General features: G+C 36.6%; 1 protein-coding gene across 1 annotated transcript in view; it reads left to right on the plus strand.

The window, feature by feature from the left end:
- BCAS3 (BCAS3 microtubule associated cell migration factor) overlaps nucleotides 1-23,287 on the plus strand; it is a 578,557-nt gene that overhangs the window by 36,826 nt on the left and 518,444 nt on the right. Inside the window, exon 6 of the mRNA XM_065897745.1 lies at nucleotides 10,199-10,280. Within this exon, the coding sequence (XP_065753817.1) occupies nucleotides 10,199-10,280 (82 nt within the window). The remainder of the gene's footprint in view (nucleotides 1-10,198; nucleotides 10,281-23,287) is intronic.

Raw genomic sequence — 23,287 nt, forward strand, 5'->3', positions numbered from 1 at the left:
TCTCTTTGGTTAGATATCTACTGCAAAGCTATCTTCAATCAACAGATTATATCAGGGTAGGTTTACAATACGAGTATAATATGACAAACTATTTTAAAAGTGGAAAAAGTCTATAAGCCAAAATTGGCTTATCTGCAGCACTGTTTTCTCTCTTTCCCTTTTCAATTGGACATGTATTCAGCATGAAATAAAATAATGAGTTAAAGGGAATCCAGTTTGTGTGTCTGAGTGATTATGAAGTGTTTATGACAGCTGCTAGGCTGACACTCTCTGTAATGGTGTTACATTGGCTTCTGAACACCTTCCAGTCTGCCTCCAGGCATGTGTGTCTGTGTAGTCTGAGTGGTTTTACATTAACATCCACCCTGAGTAAGATCTTTTGACTACAGAAGTGTTACTTGCAAATGGAAGATACCATTAGGGCTGCTTCAAAGCTCTGGAATGGTATTTGGATTGGTGATGCTGAAGTAATGGCTCGGGTTTTGAAGTGTAATGTCTAAATCTGCGTTGCATAACCGGAGGAACGTGTGAGTTTAAACTGCTTTTCTTTGATCTTCCTTTCAAAAATCAGGCTGAAGGAGAAAGGTTAAAGTTGCCTTAAAATATTCCTCTCTATGTGTGTAAAAATTTGGAAGTATGAAAATATGATTACAAATTCCATTCATTATTTATGTTCTGCGGTTTTCATATTGTTTTTGAAACTTACTTCCTTCTTGCCTCAAGTTTTGTATTTTGAATTTAGTGTCAAGACCAAAATACAGACTCGGTTGCTGTCTGCTTTATGTGGTTAGCAAATATCTGTTCTATAAGTTGTTAGTCCTCACAAATATGCATTTTAGGTGGTTTCTGTGGTTTGCATTTTTTTCTTGATGGCATACAGAGTAGGTTATGGAGATACTGACACTCTGACATTAACTGAATCATTTGTGGTTAGCTAGGCAGAAATAAAACAAAAAGCTTGTCCCCTCCTTCCTCCTACTTTTAGGAGCTTTCAAAAGAATTACATTTTTACCATTAGGAATACTTTCCTCAATGTGTGCTATCTTAAGTTTTTGATATTGTTGGAGCAGAACTGTAACACATAAAATGACCACCTGGCAGTGACTTGTTCAAGAAAAAAACCCCGAGTTTAAAAACTGTTTTTGAATCAGTATTAATGGAGATTCTGATGCCTCTTTGATCTGGTCATTTAGGGGGAATATTTTTCTCTGTTTCCTTATGTCTAAAATGAAAATATATCATCAGATTGGCTCACAGGGTGAGAGAGAGCTTGCTTTGTAGTGTGATCATTACTCATGTAGCTACGTGCTGTCCTTCTGTTGCTTAGGAACCAAATACCTTAGTATAAGATGATACTTCCCTCTCCTTCCCCTATCTCTTGTTTTATGTTTTTAAATTTTTACCCTTTCTCTCTAACTAAAAAAAATATACGCATATATATGTGTGTGTATATATATATATATATATATATGTATTTACCTTTTCTCCTTATTTAAAAAAATTATTGTTGTTACTTTGTAAGTTAAAAAAACTGGCAGGAATTCCCTGGCAGTCCAGCGATTAGCACTCCGCAGGCTTCCACTGCAGGGGGCCCGGGTTCTATCCCTGGTTAGCACAGTGTGCCCAGAAAAAAAAAAAAAGAGAAAAGGCCAGGGCTTTCCTGGTGGTGCAGTGGTTAAGAATCCGCCTGCCAATGTAGGGGACACGGGTTCAAGCCCTGGTCCAGGAAGATCCCACATGCCACAGAGCAACTAAGCCTGTGCGCCACAACTACTGAGCCTGCACTGTAGAACCCGCAAGCCACAACTACTGAGCCTGTGTGCCACAACTACTGAAGCCCATGCGCCTAGAGCCCATGCTCCGCAAGCAGAGAAGCCACTGCAATGAGAAGCCTGCGCACTGCAACGAAGAGTAACCCCAGCTTGCCTCAGCTAGAGAAAGCCCACACACAGCAATGAATATCCAGAGCAGCCAAAAATAAGATAAATAGAATAAGTAAATTTATTAAAAAAAAAAGAACACCAAAAACTGTCATGAACCAATCTTCGTTTTAAAGAACTTTATCAGTTCAGTTGTGTTGTATGTATGATTACTACATGTGAAACAATTAGCAAAGTGATAACTTATATACTTGTTTATTTAAATAGACCAAGTAAGGTCCTTTTGTTACTTTGGGAACTGAATTAATTAGTGTAAAATGTTATCGGCTCTTCATTCCTCCCATCTCTCTATATTTTTACCTTTTATCCCTATTTTGGGTGGGGTGGGTATCAAGGAAGGTTAAAATTTATTTGTGGAATTTTCACATTTTTCATATATATGAAAATAAACACTAATATACTATTTTTAAAGCAGTTTTAGGTTTACATAAAAGTTGAGCAGAAAGTACAGAGAATTCCCATGTATCCCTCATCCCCCGCATTTTCCCCTATTAACATCTTGCGTTAGTGATGCGCCACGTGGCTTACAAGATCTTAGTTCCTGGACTAGGGATCGAACCTGAGCCCACGGTAGTGAAAGTGCTGAGTCCTAACCACTGGACCACCAGGGAATTCCCAAGGTACATTTGTTAAAATTGGTGAACCAGTATTGACACATTATTAACTAAAGTCCATAGTTTACATTTTTCTCCTTAACGAAAAAGTCTTATTTGTTATTACTTTTTAACTTTAAAACTAATGAAGCACTGTTCTTATTAAGGACTTCATTTAAACTCTGTCTATGTGGCTGGTACATGTGAGACAATTAGAATAGATTGATAATTCTACATTTGTTTATTTAAATGGACAGTTTTTACATCACTCTTGGTAGGAAAACCTGTTGCAGGTAAAAACTTTACATTAACCCAGAAAGGTTGGATTGAGCGTGGGATATTTGCCGGCGAGAGTGGCGACTGCCTTGATCTTGAGTGGGAGTGTGAAGACCAGTGTGATAAAACCTGCTGCGCAGATGAGGTGCTGCTTGCCACTCTGATAGTAGTCCTTTTCTTGAGAGCTGAAAAGCTTAGGAAGTAATATACCAGTGGGTTCAGTAATGAGTTGTACCAAAATGTGTTTTATGATGTGGTGGTGTAACAAATTTCCAGGTATTAAATGTTAACAACATGTTTTGAAAACAGGGAGGCAAAGGCAAATTAAGTACCATTAAGATTGAATAATGATGCCAACATAGACTTAGTCGTTTATTTATCAGTTCATTCATTTAACAAGCATCTTCTTGATTTAACTCTCTTGTTTCATATTTTAAATACACAGTTTAGCACCTTTGCTTTGTGAGATAGACATGTCATTACCCTTATTTTAAAGCCAAACTCAGATTTAGCAAATTTGTGTAGTTTATAAACAGAAGTCCAGTTTATTTTCTATTGTGATAAACTGTTGGAATCGTTGATGTTGCTGATGTGATATTTGTAACTGATTATCTGTCATACTGTACGCACTTGGCATTGTTGCCATAGGCCATGATTTTGGGAAAAGAATAAAACTTCCAGGGTCTTACCTGTGGGCTGCTTTTACTCTCTTTGATTTTCCAAGTGGAATCAGAGGCATTACTTTTTGGAAAGCTCAGGTGTGAAAGATATTTTTGACTGAAAGTCAGGATGTGCTTGAGTTAAACACAAAGAATTCTTTTTCTGATGTCTTTTATGTCTGATGGCTTGGTCTTTTTTTTTTTTTTAAGAAGATGTTTTGGGTAGGAGTTAATTAATTAATTTATATTTGCTGTGTTGCGTCTTCGTTTCTGTGCGAGGTCTTTCTCTAGTTGTGGCAAGCGGGGGCCACTCTTCATCGCGGTGCGCGGGCCTCTCACTATGGCGGCCTCTCTTGTTGCGGAGCACAGGCTCTAGACGCGCAGGCTCAGTAGTTGTGGCTCACGGGCCCAGTTGTTCCGCGCCATGTGGGATCCTCTCAGACCAGGGCTCGAACCCGTGTCCCCTGCATTAGCAGGCAGATTCTCAACCACTGCGCCACCAGGGAAGCCCTTGGTCTTTTAATTTATATTTCCAGTGTAAAAATCCCTACTGTATGTGATGTAGCCATTTTGAAAAATAGGTAAATTAATACCTCTTTTTAAGTTTTTTAGAGATTAAACCTTGCTGAAGTATTTATCAAGGAAAAAACCTGCTAATCATTACCTTTTGTATTCGAACTGCTTGAGCTATAGGGGAAAGATATAGTAATTTTTGTATGTTTCCTATCTTTAATAGGGACTGAATTTGCTTTGAATGTTTGTGTGAATTTTTACAAATCAACATTTTTCCACTTCAAGGGCTATCATTTTTTAATAACCCAATCATTGTACCTTATATGGGGGGAGAGATTGCTTATTACTGGATTTGGAATTAAGATGTGAATTCAGTTAGGTATAAAAAGCTCTAGTTTTTCCAGAGCTGCTGAAATGAGTTCTTGAATTCAGTCATAATGCTGGAAATCAAGGGTCCTCCAGGATAAAACTCTTACATCATGAGCCCTGATGGAGGGCCACTATAGTAAAGCCTGTTTGTTTATTTAGTTTGAGGCAGCATTGCTTTTCCAAAGGAGGCTAATTTATGCATTTTACTCACTGTGCATAATCTAAATCCAAAATTTATTAGAATCAGGCAAATATATTGGGCAAGAGACTTTATCAGACTGCTCATGAGAGAGTATAACTAAATTCCAATAATAATATGAAAGGGTGAAACCTCCTTTGAAGAAAATGCAAATTAAAATGACGGTGAGAATCCCACTGAACATCCACCAGAATGACACCAACTGTTGGATGTGGAGCAGGTAGAGAACTCTTTTACACTGGTAAATTGTTCAGTTACTGTTGTTAAAATCTACAAAATATGCACATATTTCTAATACAGAAGCGACTTCAGTACTATATACCCAAAAGAAATACTTAAATATGGTCACTAAATGCCATGTGCAAGAACATTCATAGTAATCTTCCTTATGATGTTACCAGTTAAAAAATGGTAAAATCATGACACTCATACAACTGTAAAATGGACATGTGTCATAGATTTTATTTAACTTATTAATGAGGTGTTGGACAAGTTAACGCCGGTTCAAAGGAGAATCTGATGAACAGATATAGGGAATTAGGAATGCTGAAATGACCCTGAGATGCAAACCTAGCTAATAGCCTGTTGGGAAAGTGTATACTGCTTGGAATCTTTTTTATGAGTGGAATTCAATTGTATGTCTACTAAACAAGTTTCATTTGCATTTCTGTGGGCAAGAGTCAATTGCCTTACTATTAGTTTTCTACAACTTACAGTATTGTAAAATAGCCCAGTCAAGACAAAGGTGCAGATTCTTATAGAATCAAATAATCCCAAAGGATCCACTATATAACTCTTAGTAATCCACTGGAAGAACACACAGTAATCTTTTTCCCATTTGAAAGTTTGTTGCAATTTTTCCTGACATCTTATGAGCCCAAAACTAGAAACAACGTAGAAGTCCAGCAACCAACAGTAGAATGGATAAATTGTGGTCTTTTCATGCAATGGGAATCTATATAGCAACAGAAATAAAAACTACGATCATATGCAACAATACAAATGAATTTCACAGGCATGTAATGTGTGAAAGAAGCCATTCACAAGAGAGTACATACTACGTTATTCCATTTAAATTTGAAGAAGTAAAACTTATGTGTGAGAAGTGTTAGAAGTCAAGATAGTGGTTATGGTTATTCTTGCCTTGGGTTTGTGAGTGCGAAGGGGTGTGGAGGGACCTTCTGAGTATCTGTAATGTTCTGTTTCTTGATGTCTCTGCTGGTAACAGAGGTGTATTAACATTGAAAATTCATTAAGCTGTACATATACCTAAGATTTATGTATTACTGCTAAGTCTGTTATCTTTCAGTAAAGTTTGCTAAAAAGAATCAATTGGAGAACACAATTCTCCATTTGACCAGTGTCTAAAAGGGAAGTTGGGGGTGTAAATATGTACTATTGTCCTAATTCTGTGTTGTTGTAGAGCATTATTATTATTGTCCTTTGTGTTTGATTGAATTTTCTATTTTGTAGTCAGATGCCTTTGAAAAGTCATCAGGATTTCAGAAACAAGTTTGGTTCTGAGGGCTAGATGACCTTCATGTGCTTTCAGAATTCTCTAAAAGCACTTATAAAGTCCCCCTTCCCCCCCCCCCCCCCAGCTTTTATAGCCTTTTCTCTATGTGTATGATTGTCTCGGCTGTTATAATTTCCTTTTGCCTTAGGTTGAGCTGTGAGATTCTAAACTTGTACTCCCCCCCACCCCTTTTTGGTTTGGTATGTAATTTGCATATTTTCACCATGTGAAAGCTATTTTCTATGGTTGGAAAAGATTTTTTTCCAACAGTGTGAACAAATCATTCTTTGTTCTCCTTATTGTGCCTCCAAACTGGTACGTCCGGTTTATGCTCCAAACAACAAAAGCCTGTCATCAGAAATTAAAATGCCAGTAAGAACAAAGGCAGAGACCCATGAGGAACTATTGGAGAGGTTTCCTCCCTGTTTGCTCCTCTCCCCAAGTTACTGCAGTTGCCAGGAAGTTGGAACATTGCTTGATACACGCCTTCCTTGTAGTTCTACCCTTGGATTTATTATTGTTGGTTTAAAAGTGAACTTAGAGCTCCTGGTAATTCTTCTCAGGATCAGTAAAATCCTCATCTGAGAGATTCTTTGCTGTTTTCAATGAGCTCTTTCTAAGAAATCTAAAAATCACTTTGAAAGCCTTAAAAAAACTTCATCAGTTTTGACATTTATTTGAGAGCAAAATTGCCAGTGAACATACTGTATAAAATGATTAGAGGCAATTGAAAACGGCAGCTAAAGCGGAGCCTATAAGGACATAGCCATTCTCTCTGTGTCCTACCTAAAATGTGCACGTCTTACCTATATACACGTTATTAGCACTGTCTCTGTTCTGAAATTGTATTCCAGTATAGAGTTTGCCTATATTATTGGGAGAGTTCTCTCCTCTGGGAAGTTTGATATTTGTGACTCACTTAGGATACTTTAGAATTATGCTTCTAACAATTTTGATTTTAACATATTCACAAACTTCTATACATAGTAATAGTGCTTCCCCCCACCTCCCTTCCCTGATGTGATAATTAAAGATTCTAGGACCTTAACTTAGAGGTAATGAAGGATCGGTAATGAATGTGGAGATGCATTTTGTAATCACTCCTAATGTTTTTTGTCTTACCTGTTGCTGTACATTTAAAGAGGGATTTAGAGTAGAAGCTTAGAATAGAATAGGGCATTTAGGTTTGTTTTAAAAGCTGTTATGCTCAAAAGCATGGTGTGTTCAGATTTCAGAATGTTTTTGTATATCAAAGTAAGCTCTTGGGTATTAAATCCAGTGATAACAAACGTTTATCATATTGTGAATATGCCAAGACAGGTTTGTTTTATTCTTTATTGTTTAGTATAATTTAGTATAGCAGCTCAGTTAAATGTGATTAGACTTTTTAGCTTTAAGGCTTTATTTGATAGGACCAAAAGCTAAATGCTAGACTTGTGGCATATGGAAATAATAGTACAGAGCAGTGAATTTTGTGTTAGAATACTATGATTTGTTATAGGTATAAACCTTATTTGTGAGAGGTGGTTTTCATTACTCTGAATTATAATTTCAGTGCAATTTCTACAGTATTGTTTTTTTTAATTTTATTTATTTTTATATTTATTTTTTAATTTTTGGCTGTGTTGGGTCTTCGTTTCTGTGCGAGGGCTTTCTCTAGTTGCGGCAAGCGGGGGCGTCTTTTCATCGCAGCGCGCGGGCCTCTCACTATCGCGGCCTCTCTTGTTGCGGAGCACAGGCTCCAGACGCGCAGGCTCAGTAGTTGTGGCTCATGGGCCTAGTTGCTCCGCGGCATGTGGGATCTTCCCAGACCAGGGCTCGAACCCGTGTCCCCTGCATTGGCAGGCAGATTCTCAACCACTGCGCCACCAGGGAAGCCCTACAGTATTGTTTTATAATTTATTTTTCATTGCATTCTTAGTAGAAATAGTATGTATATTGAAGAATACTATTTATCCATTGCCCAACAAACAATCTGTTTTCAAAAAGTAAATGACTTGGCAGCTTTGGAGGTAGCCAGTAATGCATCTATAATGTAATTGGACTGTATTAGTGATTTACCTTTTGGTGAAAGTGTTCTTAAAATCAAAGAGGTGATGGTAATTTTTGGATTTCAGAGAATGTGTGATTACTGCATTGGGTGGGAGATTGAACAAAGTGACCCTTTAAGGATTTTTCTAAACTGAAAATTCTTCTATAAGAATAAAATGTGGACTTAAGAGCTGCAGTATATAATGGCAATGGTATTTTATTTAGAAAATTAATGTTTACAGAGGAATTTGTAGAGAGGTAAATTTAAGAAGTAAATTTAAGTTTGCTATACTGAGTTTGTAGCTTTTGTGTGTTTAATTGGTGATAGGTGGTGCTATTGTTGCATGGTTAGTGGCAAGAGCGTAGCATTCCTCGTATCTTCTGCTTCCCAAGTGCTATAGAGGGATTTGCCATTGTGGCCAATAAATACATTGTAATAATTTTTATAAGCTAAATGAATATGATGGCTCTTTAAGAGACAAAAATATTTACAGTTTGCAGCTCTTAAATTCGGGTAGAAGAGAAGCTGAAGATCTAAAAAAGTAGTTAATCTAAAAGACAGCTCTGCAGATTTATAGTTTAATATTGGAAGATCGATAAGCCTTTTATAATGTATACAATGTTGATATTTTAAATTCCTTGTTTGGCAGGCCTATTTTTAAAAAATACCATCAGCGTGTTTATGGAATGTTTATCATTTTTATATCTGTTGTAAGTTCTTAGGTATTTAGAACGAGTTATATTTCTATATCTGTTGTAAGTTTTCGGGTATTTAGAATGAGTTTTATAATATTTGCCATTTTCCCTATCTGATATTACATATTCCATCAAACACTTGAGAATTAAGAAAATGTATTGGGAACTACATTACCACTTATAGTAATCTGGAAAGCTTTTCTTAACATTATGATTTAATATGTTCAATATTTCATTTATCAAATTGTTCTTTGGAACCACTAATTCTGAAAAGCAGTTGTTTTCACACTTGACACAAATATTAGAATACCTCTTTTACTTTGGGATTAATAGGCTGCTGTACATCTGAGGAACAGATCTGATATTACTGAAAATGAAAGGACATTCATACGTGTTTGATCTATGTGTGTAAGAAGAATAATGACATTTAAAGATGCGTACATATTTTTTTATGCATAGAATACTGAAATTTAAAGCATCTTGAGGTCTTTTAGCACCTTTATAGTCTCAGCTTATAAATGCAAAGGAATATAGGCTTAGAGGAGGTAGGGGAAATGTGGAGATGTTGGTCAAACGGTGCAAAGTTGCAGTTTTGTAAGATGTACAAGTCAGGGGACGTAATGTTCAGGCATGATGACTGCAGTTAATAATACTGTATTGAAGACTGGAAAAATAGATTTCAGATACTCTTATCACACACAGAAGGTAAGTCTGAGGAAGTGACTGTGGTAATCATTTCACCATATATATGTATATCAAATCTTCATGTTGTATACCTAAATGTATACAATATTTACTAAAATATATTTAGAAAAGAAAATAAGTAATAAGGGTTTATAGAGGTTAAATGATTTACTCAACGTAGTTAACAGGTAGGGTTGCAGAACCGTAACTGGCAACTAGGACATTTACCCTCCACCTCAGTGTTCTTTGCAACATGTTTTGCTCTTTTTCATTTATAACAATTTGCGAAAGTTACTACAACATTTAAGTTCTGCTTTTCAGAGTGCTAAGAATATTTATGTTTTTCTTACATAGAAAACTGAACACTAATAAAAAAAATCAGAGTTGCTTTGCTCTGAAATGGCAGGCAGTCACATAGGAACCGAGCAGACTTTAACAAACTGGTAGTTTATTAAAGATAAAAATTACAGGTTTTCAGAACAGACCTTTTATTTTCCTATTCATATTAAGTGCATGCTCTTATAATTTTCTAAAAATATTTATGATAATTTAAGGTATTAATATACTTAATGTGTATGGTCAGCCATAAATAGGTGGGTGAATGTACATATACTACATTTCAGACCAAAAATCGTGATAAAAATTCAGGAGATCTTGTTTTTGTATAATAATGTTCTGACCTGCATTTTCATTTACTGAATTTTTTTTTCTGTCTTTTGCAGATCAGTGGGGAAGCACAGGAGCTTTTTTCTGTTCGACATGGCCCAATTCGAGCAGCTAGAATCTTGCCGGCTCCACAGTTTGGTGAGTGTAGCCCTTAAGAAGAAACAGATCATTCAGAAAGAGGTTTCTCTTTTATTGGTCTTGGACAACAGACAGCAAGAATGATAACTAAAGTCTGTTTTCCTCCATGTGTCCGTACTACTTCCCCTCCTCCCTCCAAGATAAACTCTTAGTTCTGTCAGTTGAGATGGAAATAGGTAATTTTAACCAATTCAGTATGGCCATTCACTTTTTGCTGCGGTTTTGATTTATCTTCCTCCTCTTTGATCTCCATTTAGTTTCTGACATTGCTGGCTCTTTCTTGAAGCCCTCTTCTCTCTTGGTTTTCATGGCAGTGCTCTTCCCATATCCCTTCCTTGCTGACTGTGCCGCTTTTGTTATGTTTCTGGTTTAGCTTTACTTCTGTGGGTATTCCCCAAGTCTCTGTTGTTCTCAGTGTCTTTGCTCCTCTCAGTTATACTTACTGCCTTGAAGAGCTTGGTTTTCACCATTATCTCGATTGTAGATGAGTCTGTTGTCTGTATTTACAGCTATGGCAGAAGTACAGTTTCGGGCTTTTGACCTTGGATCTCTGCTTTAATAAGGAAAACTTCTTAATGTTGTATTTAAATATTATGTATTTTTAAAATTAAAAAATCAGATATATGGTTAAATTACATCTGTTATTTGGAAGCGTAAGTAATTCCCAACTCTTTAATGATCTGAGCTTTCTAAGGGTTGTATTTTCTCTTTAATTTGCCTATGTTCACTCAGTAATGCTTTTGTATGTGCACTAAAAACAATCATATTAATATCATTTGCATACTTAAAAAGAAGATATTAAAATATTTTAATGCTATTATATTTTTAAAGTTTGTACAGAAGTTGGAAAATCTTCCTGATAATACTTCTTTATGCAGTTATTTCTCTACATTGGTGAGAATGATGTTTATTAAAATGTACTACTATTTGCATAACTAATGTTAGGGATTAATTTAATTATTAAATCTACTTAATTGAAATGGTAAGGGTGGAGGTAATAAGGCAACAATATCCTGCAGTCACGTGGAGATTTTTCCTTGTTATTGAACTGTATGGCATCTACAGTTATCAACTTTGTCTCTGCTTTACACTCTCTTTCTGTTTTCTGTTGTGTTTGTGTTTTGGTGAACTTTTTGACAAAGAAGATTGTTTTGGAATAACCAGCCTCACTGGATGGTTGGAATCAAGAAGAACTTTAGGGCTTCCCGGGTGGCACAGTGGTTGAGAGTCCGCCTGCAGATGCAGGGGGTGTGAGTTCGTGCCCCGGTCGGGGGGGACCGGGAGGATCCCACATGCCGCAGAGAAGCTAGGCCTGTGGGCCATGGCTGCTGAGCCTGCACGTCCGGAGCCTGTGCTCCGCAGCGGGAGAGGCCACAACAGTGAGAGGCCCGTGTACCGCAAAAAAAAAAAAAAAAAAAGAGCTTTATTACTAAAGGACTCTGCCATGTCTTTGTTTCTTTTGTATATAATTTACAGAGGCAGATTTTTCTCCTTTCATTTCATTTATGAAGTTCTTTTCTTTATGTCAATTATTTATTTTTTTAAAATTTATTTTATTTATTTATTTATTTTTGGCTGTGTTGGATCTTCGTTGCTGCAAGAGGGCTTTCTCTAGTAGTGGGTGGGGGCTACTCTTCGTTGAGGTGCGCGGGCTTCTCATTGCGGTGGCTTCTGTTGTTGCGGAGCACAGACTTTAGGCATGTGGGCTTCAGTAGTTGTGGATCGTGGGCTCTAGAGCTCAGGCTCAGTAGCTGTGGCTCATGGAGTTAGTTGCTCCGCGATATGTGGGATCTTCCCGGACCAGGGCTCAAACCCATGTTCCTGCATTGGCAGGTGGATTCTTAACCACTGCGCCACCAGGGAAACCCTATTTACTTTTTGTATTTTAATTTTTTTTTTGCCGCACTGCATGGCTTGTGGGATCATAGTTCCCCAACCAGAGATCGGACCTTGGCCGCCTGTGGTGGAAGCACGGAGTCCTACCCACTAGACTGCCAAGGAATTCCCCTCTTTATGCCAATTATTAATGTTCAACTTTTCTCAAATTTTTTACTTTGGGCAGAACTATATGAGAGAGTATAAAGCTTTAAAAGCTAATATTGCTAGTAGAATTTGAATTTGTTTAATTTACTTTGTCTAATTAAAAGAAAGATTTCTCCATCCACTAAAATATACATTTATTTATTTATTTATTAAAAAAAATTTTTTGGTTGTATTGGGTCTTCATTGCTGCATGCGGGCTTTCTCTAGTTGCGGCAAGCAGGCGCTCCTCTTCATTGTGGTGGCTTCTCTTGTTGCGGAGCACGGGCTCTAGGCGTGTGGGCTTCAGTAGTTGCAGCATGTGGGCTCAAGTACTTGTGGCACATGGGCTCTGTAGTTGTGGCTTGTGGGCTCTAGAGCGCGGGCTCAGTAGTTGTGGCTCACGGGCTTAGTTGCTCTGCGGCATGTGGGATCTTCCCGGACCAGGGATCGAACCCATGTCCCCTGTTTTGGCGGGCATATTCTTAACCACTGTGCCACCAGGGAAATCCAACTATAATATACTTTTACATGCACTATAAGATACTTTAAATACACTATTTTTTAGATTTAAGATGTAATTTCACAAAACTTAATGTTGTATGACTTGCAGAAATTACATGTTGCTTTTATTGTATTTAATTTTTTAGATTTGTTTTCATCAAACATGCAACTGATCAGATAAAATTTGTAATGGAAAAGAGAATACCCCTTTCCTCTCTTCTGCCCGTTTTGCTTTTGCGCTCACTTTGGTGGAATAAGTCCTTTGGTAGCTTCCTGGAAAAGGATGTGTGGTAGATCTTGTTCATCTGAAGATGTCTTTATTTTTCTTTAATTCTTGATTGTTAATTTGTCTGGGTAAGAAATACTTGTTTGTAAGTAATGTTACTTCAGAAATTTGAAGGTATTGATCTAGTGTTATGGTTGAAGAATCTTAAGACATTTTGACACCTTTTTCTTTGTATATGGCTTGTTTTTTCCTCAGGAGCTAATAGAATGTTGGCTTTGTTCCCAGTGTTCCAAAATTTTGCACTGTTGTTTCTTGGTTCATATGTTTTTCTGGGCCTCTTTGATGTAGAAATGCAAGTAGTATAGTTATGAGAAAATTCTTTTTCTTTTTTTAATATCTTTATTGAAGTATAATTGCTTTACAATGTTGGGTTAGTTTCTGCTGTACAACAAAGTGAATCAGCTATATGTATACCTAGATCCCCATATGCCCTCCCTCTTGAGCCTCCCTCCCACCCTCCCTATCCCACCCCTCTAGGTCGTCACAAAGCATCAAGCGAGAAAATTCTTTAAACTACTTTTTTGATGGTTTCTTCTCTTAAGTTTTCCATGTTCTCTCTTTCTGGTACTTGTATTATTTGGCTGTTATATCCCCTAGAATGATTAATTAAAAAATAATTTCATCCCTGTTCTTTTTGCGAGATTGTCTCAATATGGATTACTAACTCTTCTTGAATAATTCTTTGCTGGGATGTCCCTGGTGGTCCAGTGGTTAAAACTCTGTGCTTCCAGTGCAGGGGGTACGGGTTCAATCCCTGGTCGGGGAACTAAGATCCCACATGCCTTGTGGTGTGCCCCACCCGCCCCACAAAATGATTCTTTTCTGCTGTCTTTTTTTCTTAACCTCTCCTCATGCCCAACACCTCCCTCCCTCCCTTCCTCTCTCTTTCCCTCCCTCCCTTCCTCCTTCCCTCTCCCTCTTTCCCTCCCCTTCTCTCTCCCTCCCTTCTTCCTTCCTTCCTTTTCTTTCTTCCTCCCTACTTCCCTCCCTCCCCCGCTACTTTCCTTACTCCCTCCTTCCCTCCCTTCCTGTTTTTCTTTCTTGGTGTAATTTACATGTAAATATTACCAAATAGAATCCAGTGATCCATAAAAAATTTATACATCAGGACCAAGTAAAAGATATTCCAGGAATACAAGGTCGGTTAACATTTTGAAAATAAATCAGTGTAGTTCACCATATTAGTAAAATGAAGAAGAAAACACAGTTGATCATCTCAATAGAAGTGGAAAAAAACTTTGGCAAAATTTAATAGCCATTTAGGATTAAAAAAAAGCTTTTAGCAAATTAGAAGTAGAAAGAAACATCCTCAGTATGCTAAAGATAATCCATAAAAAAATCTATAGCCAACATTATAATCAATAATGATATATTAAATATTGTACTTTCCTACTGAGTTTGGGATGGATCCTATCACTACTTCTATTCACCATTGAATTCAAGTCCTAGCCATTACAATAAGGCAAGAAAAATGAATAAGAGATGTAAATATTAGAAGGAAAGGTATAAAATCATCTTATTCATAGATAATTTGATTGTATATGTAGAAAATACAAAACAATCTACAAACTGTTAGAATTAAGAAGTGATTTTTTAAAAAAATTAATTTATTTTTGGCTGTGTTGGGTCTTCGTTGCTGTGTGCGGCCTTTCTGTAGTTGCAGTGAGTGGGGGCTGCTCTTTGTTGTGGTGTGCGGACTTCTCATTGCAGTGGCTTCTCTTGTTGTGGAGCACAGACTCTACGTGCGTGGGCTTCAGTAGTTGTGGCTTGTGGGCTCTAGAGTGCAGGCTGAGTAGCTGTGGCTCACGGGCTTAGTTGCTCTGCAGCATGTGGGATCTTCGCGGACCAGGGCTTGAACCCGTGTCCCCTGCATTGGCAGGCAGATTCTTAACCACTGCCCCACCAGGGAAGCCCCAATTAATAAGTCATTAATAAGAGCTGTTGCAAAAGTCCTCAGGAAAATACTAGCAAACAGAATCCAATAGCACATTAAAAGGATCATACACCATGATCAAGTGGGATTTATCCCAGGAATGCAAGGATTCTTCAATATACACAAATCAATCAATGTGATACACCATACTAACAAATTGGAGGATAAAAACCATATGATAATCTCAGTAGTTGCAGGAAAAGCTTTTGACAAAATTCAACATCCATTTATGATAAGAACTCTCAAGAAAGTAGGCATAGAGGGAACCTACCTCAACATAATAAAGGCCGTATATGACAAACACACAGCCAACATTGTTCTCAATGGTGAAAAACTGAGACCATTTCCTCTACGATCAGGAACAAAACACGGTTGTGCATTCTCACCACTGTTATTCAACATAGTTTTGGAAGTGTTAGCCACAGCAATCAGAGAAGAAAAAGAAATAAAAGGAATCCAAATTGGAAAAGAAGAAGTAAAACTGTCACTGTTTGCAGATGACATGATACTATACATAGAAAATCCTAAAGATGCTACTAGAAAACTACTAGAGCGAATCAATGAATTTGGTAGAGTAGCAGGATACAAAATTACTGCACAGAAATCTCTTGCATTCTTATACACTAACGATGAAAAATCTGAACAGGAAATTAAGGAAACACTACCATTTACCATTGCAACAAAAAGAATAAAATACCTAGGAATAAACCTACTTAAGGAGACAAAAGATCTGTATGCAGAAAAGTATAAGACACCAATGAAAGAAATTAAAGGTGATACAGATGGAGAGATATACCATGTTCTTGGATTGGAAGAATCAACATTGTGAAAATGACTATACCACCCAAAGCAATATACAGATTCATTGCAATCCCTATGAAACTACCAATGGCATTTTTCACAGACCTAGAACAAAAAATTGCACAATTTGTATGGAAACAGAAAAGACCCCGAATAGCCAAAGCAACTTTGAGAAAGAAAAAAGGAGCTGGAGGAATCAGGCTCCCAGACTTCAGAGTGTACTACAAAGCTACAGTAATCAAGACAGTATGGCACTGGCACAAAAACAGAAATATAGATCAATGGAACAGGATAGAAAGCCCAGAGATAAACCCATGCACATATGGTCACGTTATCTTTGATAAAGGAGGCAAGACTATACAATGGAGAAAAGACAGCCTCTTCAATAAGTGGTGCTAGGAAAAGTGGACAGCTACATGTAAAAGATGAAATTAGAACACTCCCTAACACCATACACAAAAATAAACTAAAAATGGATTAAAGACCTAAATGTAAGGCCAGACACTATCAAACTCTTAGAGGAAAACAGGCAGAACACTGTATGACATAAATCACAGCAAGATCCTTTTTGACCCACCTCCTAGAGAAATGGAAATAAAAACAAAACTAAACAAATGGGACCTAATGAAACCTAGAAGCTTTTGCACAGCAAAGGAAACCAAGCAAGACGAAAAGACAACCCTCAGAATGGGAGAAAATATTTGCAAATGAAACAACTGACAAAGGATTAATCTCCAAAATTTACAAGCAGCTCATGCAGCTCAATATGAAAAAAACAAACAACCCAATCCAAAAATAGGCAGAAGACCTAAATAGACATTTCTCCAAAGAAGATAGACAGATTGCCAACAAACACATGAAAAGATGTTCAACATCACTAATCATTAGAGAAATGTAGATCAAAACTACAATGAGGTATCACCTCACACTGGTCAGAATGGCCATCATCAAAAAATTTACAAACAATAAATGCTGGAGAGAGTGTGGAGAAAAGGGTAACCTCTTGCACTGTTGGTGGGAATGTAAATTGGTACAGCCACTATGGAGAACAGTATGGAGGTTCCTTAAAAAACTAAAAATAGAATTACCATATGACTCAGCAATCCCACTACTGGGCATATACCCTGAGAAAACCATAGTTCAAAAAGAGTCATGCACCACAATGTTCATTGCAGCCCTATTTACAATAGCAGGACATGGAAGCAACCTAAGTGCCCACTGACAGAAGAATGGATACAGAAGATGTGGCACATATATACAATGGAATATTACTCAGCCATAAAAAGAAAGGAAATTGAGTTATTTGTAGTGAGGTGGATGGACCTAGAGTCTGTCATACAGCGTGAAGTAAGTCAGAAAGAGAAAAACAAATACCGTATGCTAACATATATATGGAATCTAAGAAAAAAAAAGGGCATGAAGAACCTAGGGGCAAGACGGGAATAAAGACACAGACCTACTAGAGAATGGACTTGAGGATATGGGGAGGGGGACGGGTAAGCTGTGACAAAGTGAGAGAGTGGCATGGACATATATACACTACCAAATGTAAAACAGCTAGTGGCAAGCAGCTGCATGGCACAGGGAGATCAGCTTGGTGCTTTGTGACCACCTAGAGGGGTGGGATAGGGAGGGTGGGAGGGAGACGCAAGAGGGAGGGTGTATAGGGATATACTTATGCATATAGCTAATTCACTTTGTTATACAGCAGAAACTAACACACCACTGTGAAGCAATTATACTCCAATAAAGATGTTTTTTAAAAAATAGAGCTGTTGCATACCAGAGTCACTAGATCTTTGGTAAACTGATTCCCTTACAGTGTATTTTTCCAGCATTATTTTCAGCCATCACCAGTATCCCCTATCTAAGCCTCCCTCTCCCCAACAATGCTCACTCCTTTGTGATAGTTTTTTTTGTGTGTGTGTGTGATAGTTTTCTTGAACTTTCGTTTCCTCAAGTGATCCGTCTTCTTTCTTTCAGACCTTTTCATTTGCTATTTCCTCTTCTAGAATACTCATGTCCTAACCCTTCTTTCTTGTTTTCTGATGTCAGTAGTATGTGCTCCCATGGGATTTACTGGTTTTTTATTTTAGTTACTCAGTTGCCTCTTAATTGCTAGGTTTATAGACTGTTTTCATATTTTCAGTACCTAACAGAGTACTTGGTACAAGGTGTTAATAAATATTTGAATGTTGCTGCATGGTATAATGTTTTGAAGGTTATGATCTAGAAGAAAAGCAAGTTTCCTTTCTGTAGGTGATTCTGTGCAAAGTCTGTCTCTTAACTAAAAGCAGAAAAACTGAAGGATTTGGATGTTCTTTTACACTGTAGAAGGTCATTATTGTATTTAATGGGCATTTACTCCCAACGACACAGTTTGTTCTTCCCTATATTTTCATGGTCACTAACAATCATTGATTACGTTTTTAATGAACCTACACTTGCTTTAGAATTGTTTTCAGTGCAGTCTTCCAGGAAGCTATGACCAATCAATTGGTATTCTCATGTCAGATAAAAGCTGTTATTATCTTTCAAATCTGTCTTTTTAGAACTTAATTCCAAGTAAATTCTTCTTCCTTGTTACTCTTAGGAGCCATAGTGGTTTTTAGTAACTCAGTACCTCACTTGTGAAATAGATTATAGCAATATGTGTGATTTAATATATAAGTTAAATTTAATATAAGTTGAAAATTTTATATGACTATAGATTTTGTGCTAATAATGCTTATTTCCGAGGAATAGGATCAGAGGACATATACATTTTAATATGTTCTAAATTCCTTAATATAAAGACCATACAATTAATTCTAACCAGCTAAAGTATTCATTATAAAAATTCAAGGAATACTGAAATGCAGAACGTGAAAATTCACATGATTCTGTTATTAGAGATAAACCCAGGTTACCTCTTTACTTTCCTTCTTTTCTCTCTTTACTCAGATACTGAGCATGTATTGACAGCTTAGAGTATGTATTTCCTGTTTTTTTCCCCCTAAGCTATTCATACATGCATGAAAGTAACTTGTAGTAGTATGAACAGGACCTGATTCAAGTTCTTTACATGTATTATATATATTTGCTATTGATGTGTATATGTAGGTTTTTTCATAACAGTTTATATTATGAATGTCTTTCCATTTCAAAACTTTCAACATTGCTAAAAATTATGTCATTCCATTGTATAAACATTTATATTAATTTTAACCTTTTCCCTATAACAGGTTATGTAGTTATATGCTTCTGTATATGTACATTTAAAAAATACACAAGGAATTATAAATATTTTCAGGATAATTCCTAGAAGGGGAATTACTGGGTAAAAGAATGTATACATGTAAAATTTTGATACATGTTGTAAAATTACTTCTCAGAGAGAATATGTTGTCATTTATATATGAGCATTCCTTTTTTTCCCCCAATTCTGTCCTCTACTGGCTATTATGAATCTTTTCAGTCTTGGCCTGTGTGATGGAGGAAAATCCTATTCTTGCAATTTTTCTGTCTTTGAGTGCTAGGAAGATTGGAAAAATCTTCATATTTTTGCTGTTTTTTCTCATAATACCATGCTTGTTTGTACTCTTTGCTCTTCTCTTACTGATTTCAGCTCTCTACTAGATTATTCTTAGTGAAATATTATCATGGATATGTGTCCTGTAGACTTCCTGTGTAGTTTGCAACCTATCTTGTTATTTGGTGAAATCTATCAGTTTTTTATGTTATATATCTTTAGTTTCACAAAAAGAAAAACTTTGCATATTTTACCATGTCATTTCAAATCATGACTCTCTTTGAATGTTGTATTGTTTTTCTTTTTTTTAATTTGTTTTCTTTTTCTGTTATATTTTCTTGATTGTTTCTTGCCAACCTCTGATTTTCATAGCTTTTGGGGGAAATTTCTCCTTTATTATGGTCTTTCCCTTACTATAATATGTTCCTTTGGAATCACAGGAACAGTGATTTATTAATCATTGCATTCTCTGCAGTGCCTTGCATAATATGTGGAATATATATGGGTGGTGCCCCCGAAAAGAATTTATCCAGTATTTTGTAAAAGAGAAACTAGAACTCCACTTTTGTATAAAGTTTTTTTCTTTTAGTCATTTATCAGTGACCAAATGGATAGCGCTGCTTTTGACTCTGAGTTTATAACTCTATTAGGAATTATCTTAGCCTTGTGCTTATGCTGTTTGCTTATTGATTATGGAGCAGACGATCATTTTGGCCTCTCACCTGAACCAGATTTCTTAGAAATGCAGATTGAACCTTACTCGTTATCCTTAGGAGTCCAATATACTGAGTATCTGAACTTCCTTGTTGTAGAGCAAATTCTTATAAACTAGCGCCTTTACTCTGGGACTAGACGGACTCTGTGGAGATACAGTTTCCTCAAGTGCCTGTGAACCAAAATCTTAATACTCATCCAAAACACTGGGTAGCCAACTTGGCTTATTCCTTCTAGCTTATTTTGTTATTACTTACTACTGGAAAGGTACTATTGTTTTTTGTTCTGCTGCGCACGGAATTCACAGTTTCACATCTTAAAATATTAAAAGGTTTTAAAATAACCCCAAGATCCAACCCATTTTTCCCTTAGTGGAGTGTAAATGCCATGTATTTTCTGAAGCTTGTAATATTGTAAACAGCCCACCCATGCAGTCAATAATACTAATTGTTGCTGACTTTTTATGATATGAATGGCTTAAGTTATTTTTTAGAAGCAAATATGAGTAGAACACCTTTAGAATTGTTAGACTTTTTCTCATTTTCTTTTTTTGGGGGGGATATATTTTCATATAGGGTGCACTTTTTGTGTGTTGAATTTTCATTACTTTTCTCAATGTACAAGTTACCTCTTTCATCCTCTTCAAGCAAGTTAAATGTGGCTTTTGTCACATTCAAGGAAGAGCTCTTTGATTTGTTCAGTCATGTCAATTCAGAAATTCTGCTTAACTTTTCCAGAACGGTTTGCCATAAGTTTTACTTTACTGTAAAAATGTAATAACTATGGTTAAACAAGTAAATCTTTACACACACTCACAGTCTGTTCATCCAAAACACTAGCAACCTTCCAAAAGTAGGCCAACTGACATTTGCTTACAGTCATCACCAGTGTTTTGCAAAGAGGAATCAGGCTTATCGACATTTTAAATGGCCAAACTATGAGATTTAGGGCTTCCCTAATGTTTTCTGCTCTAATTACTTCTCAGTTTGCTTTGTGTATGTTTTTCATAACACCTAGTCCTTATCAGTGGAGGCTTTATCACTTGGGATCATTTAGATTTTTACAAAATTTTGCTAAGCCCATTATTCAGATAAATTATAACTTGGGAACATTTGTTCTGTTCACTATCTATTTAATATTTTTGGTCAGAGAACAGTGTTTCTAATAGAGAATGTTTGCTTTAGAAGTGCTGCTTTTTAAGTTTAAAATTTTTTTTTAGTTTTTGGTGATGTCATGGTATTAGAGAAATTGATTTAAGAGTATTCTCAGTTTATACCTAAATATTTGATCCCTGTAGTTAGGGACTTTTCATATGAGGGCTGTAGTGCGTGGGAAGTATACTGAACAGAAAAGAGAGGAAGTAAATTGATAAATCAAGTGTATAATATTGCTTAGTATTTTTCAGATAAAATTCTAGGTTGATAATAAGCATTATCACCACTTTACTGCTATTCTGCAAGGTGAATGCCATGACACATAGTTGATAAGTGATCCAGCTGGAAATTGAACTTTAAATCTCGCTCCTTAATAATTTAGGCCTCACTGTGTCCCATTATATGATTTTTCCATTATTACAGGGAAGCACTTTTACCAAATTCAGGTGTTTCTAGGCTGTGTCTCTGACAGCAGGAATCAAACAGTTGTGTATCAGTTGAAATGTGTAAAAAGTAGCTCTGTTTTCTCTGTGTTTTCATCCACTTTTGAAGGTCTAAAATATCTTCAGTTGTGTCTTCATTATATTTGGAGCCCTTGGTTGTTTAGTCTAGTGGTGAAGAGCATTGAAAATAGTCAATATCGGGACCAATATATAGGAAAGCTATTATCCTACATTAGTGTATTTAAAATTTTAAGCTGTTGGGATAAAGTATGTCACAGAGACAGCTGTAATGTATTTAAGTTACATTCACCCTAAATTAAATCAGCCCTTTAAAAGAAACGTTGGTTCCCTTTACAGGACTTGGTATAAACTATTAAAAGTACATCAAAAGGATTAGTGACGGATATCTCGAATCAGATAAAAACAAAGGTGTAACATGAAGCAACTAAATTACATGTGAGCTTAATGATTCTGACCCAAATAAACAGACTTGTAATGGAGATGCTGATTATTATCAGTACAGCTTAAATGCTTTTTTACTTTAGAACTGTAAAGAAGATTGTAGGAGTCTTAGTGAATTGGAAAAATTATGGTCTTGGAAATCTGTGTTTATTTATCACAACACATTCCTAGGTGTGAAAGTGAAAACTCATAATTTTCTAAATAATAGTTATTTTAAAGTAAGTCTTTTAGTGACTTCCCTGGTGGTCCAGTGACTAAGACTCCATGCTCCCAATGCAGGGGGCCTGGGTCCCATCTTTGGTCAGGGAACTAGATCCCACATGCTGCAACTAAGAATTTGTATGCCGCAGCTAAACATCCTGCGTGCTGCAATTAAAACCCGACACGGTTAAATAAATAATATATATGAAAGTCTTTTTTTTTTAACATCTTTATTGGAATATAATTGCTTTACAGTTGTGTGTTAATTTCTGCTTTATAACAAAGTGAATCAGTTATACATATACATATGTTCCCATATCTCTTCCCTCTTGCGTCTCCCTCCCTCCCACCCTCCCTATCCCACCCCTCTAGGTGGTCACAAAGCACCAAGCTGATCTCCCTGTGCTATGCGGCTGCTTCCCACTAGCTATCTGTTTTACCTTTGGTAGTGTATATATGTCCATGCCACTCTCTCACTTAGTCACAGCTTACCCTTCCCCCTTCCCATATCCTCAAGTCCATTCTCCAGTAGGTCTCTGTCTTTATTCCCATCTTGCCCCTAGGTTCTTCATGCCCTTTTTTTTTTCTTAGATTCCATATATATGTGTTAGCATACGGTATTTGTTTTTCTCTTTCTGACTTACTTCACGCTGTATGACAGACTCTAGGTCCATCCACCTCACTACAAATAACTCAATTTCCTTTCTTTTTATGGCTGAGTAATATTCCATTGTATATATGTGCCACATCTTCTTTATCCATTCATCTGTTGATGGACACTTAGGTTGCTTCCATGTCCTGGCTATTGTAAATAGAGCTGCAATGAACATTTTGGTACATGACTCTTTTTGAATTATGGTCTTCTCAGGGTATATGCCCAGTAGTGGGATTGCTGGGTCATATGGTAGTTCTATTTTTAGTTTTTTAAGGAACCTCCATACTGTTCTCCATAGTGGCTGTACCAATTTACATTCCCACC

The sequence above is a fragment of the Phocoena phocoena genome, chromosome 19 (assembly GCF_963924675.1).
Source record: "Phocoena phocoena chromosome 19, mPhoPho1.1, whole genome shotgun sequence".
NCBI classification, from domain to species: Eukaryota; Metazoa; Chordata; class Mammalia; order Artiodactyla; family Phocoenidae; genus Phocoena; species Phocoena phocoena.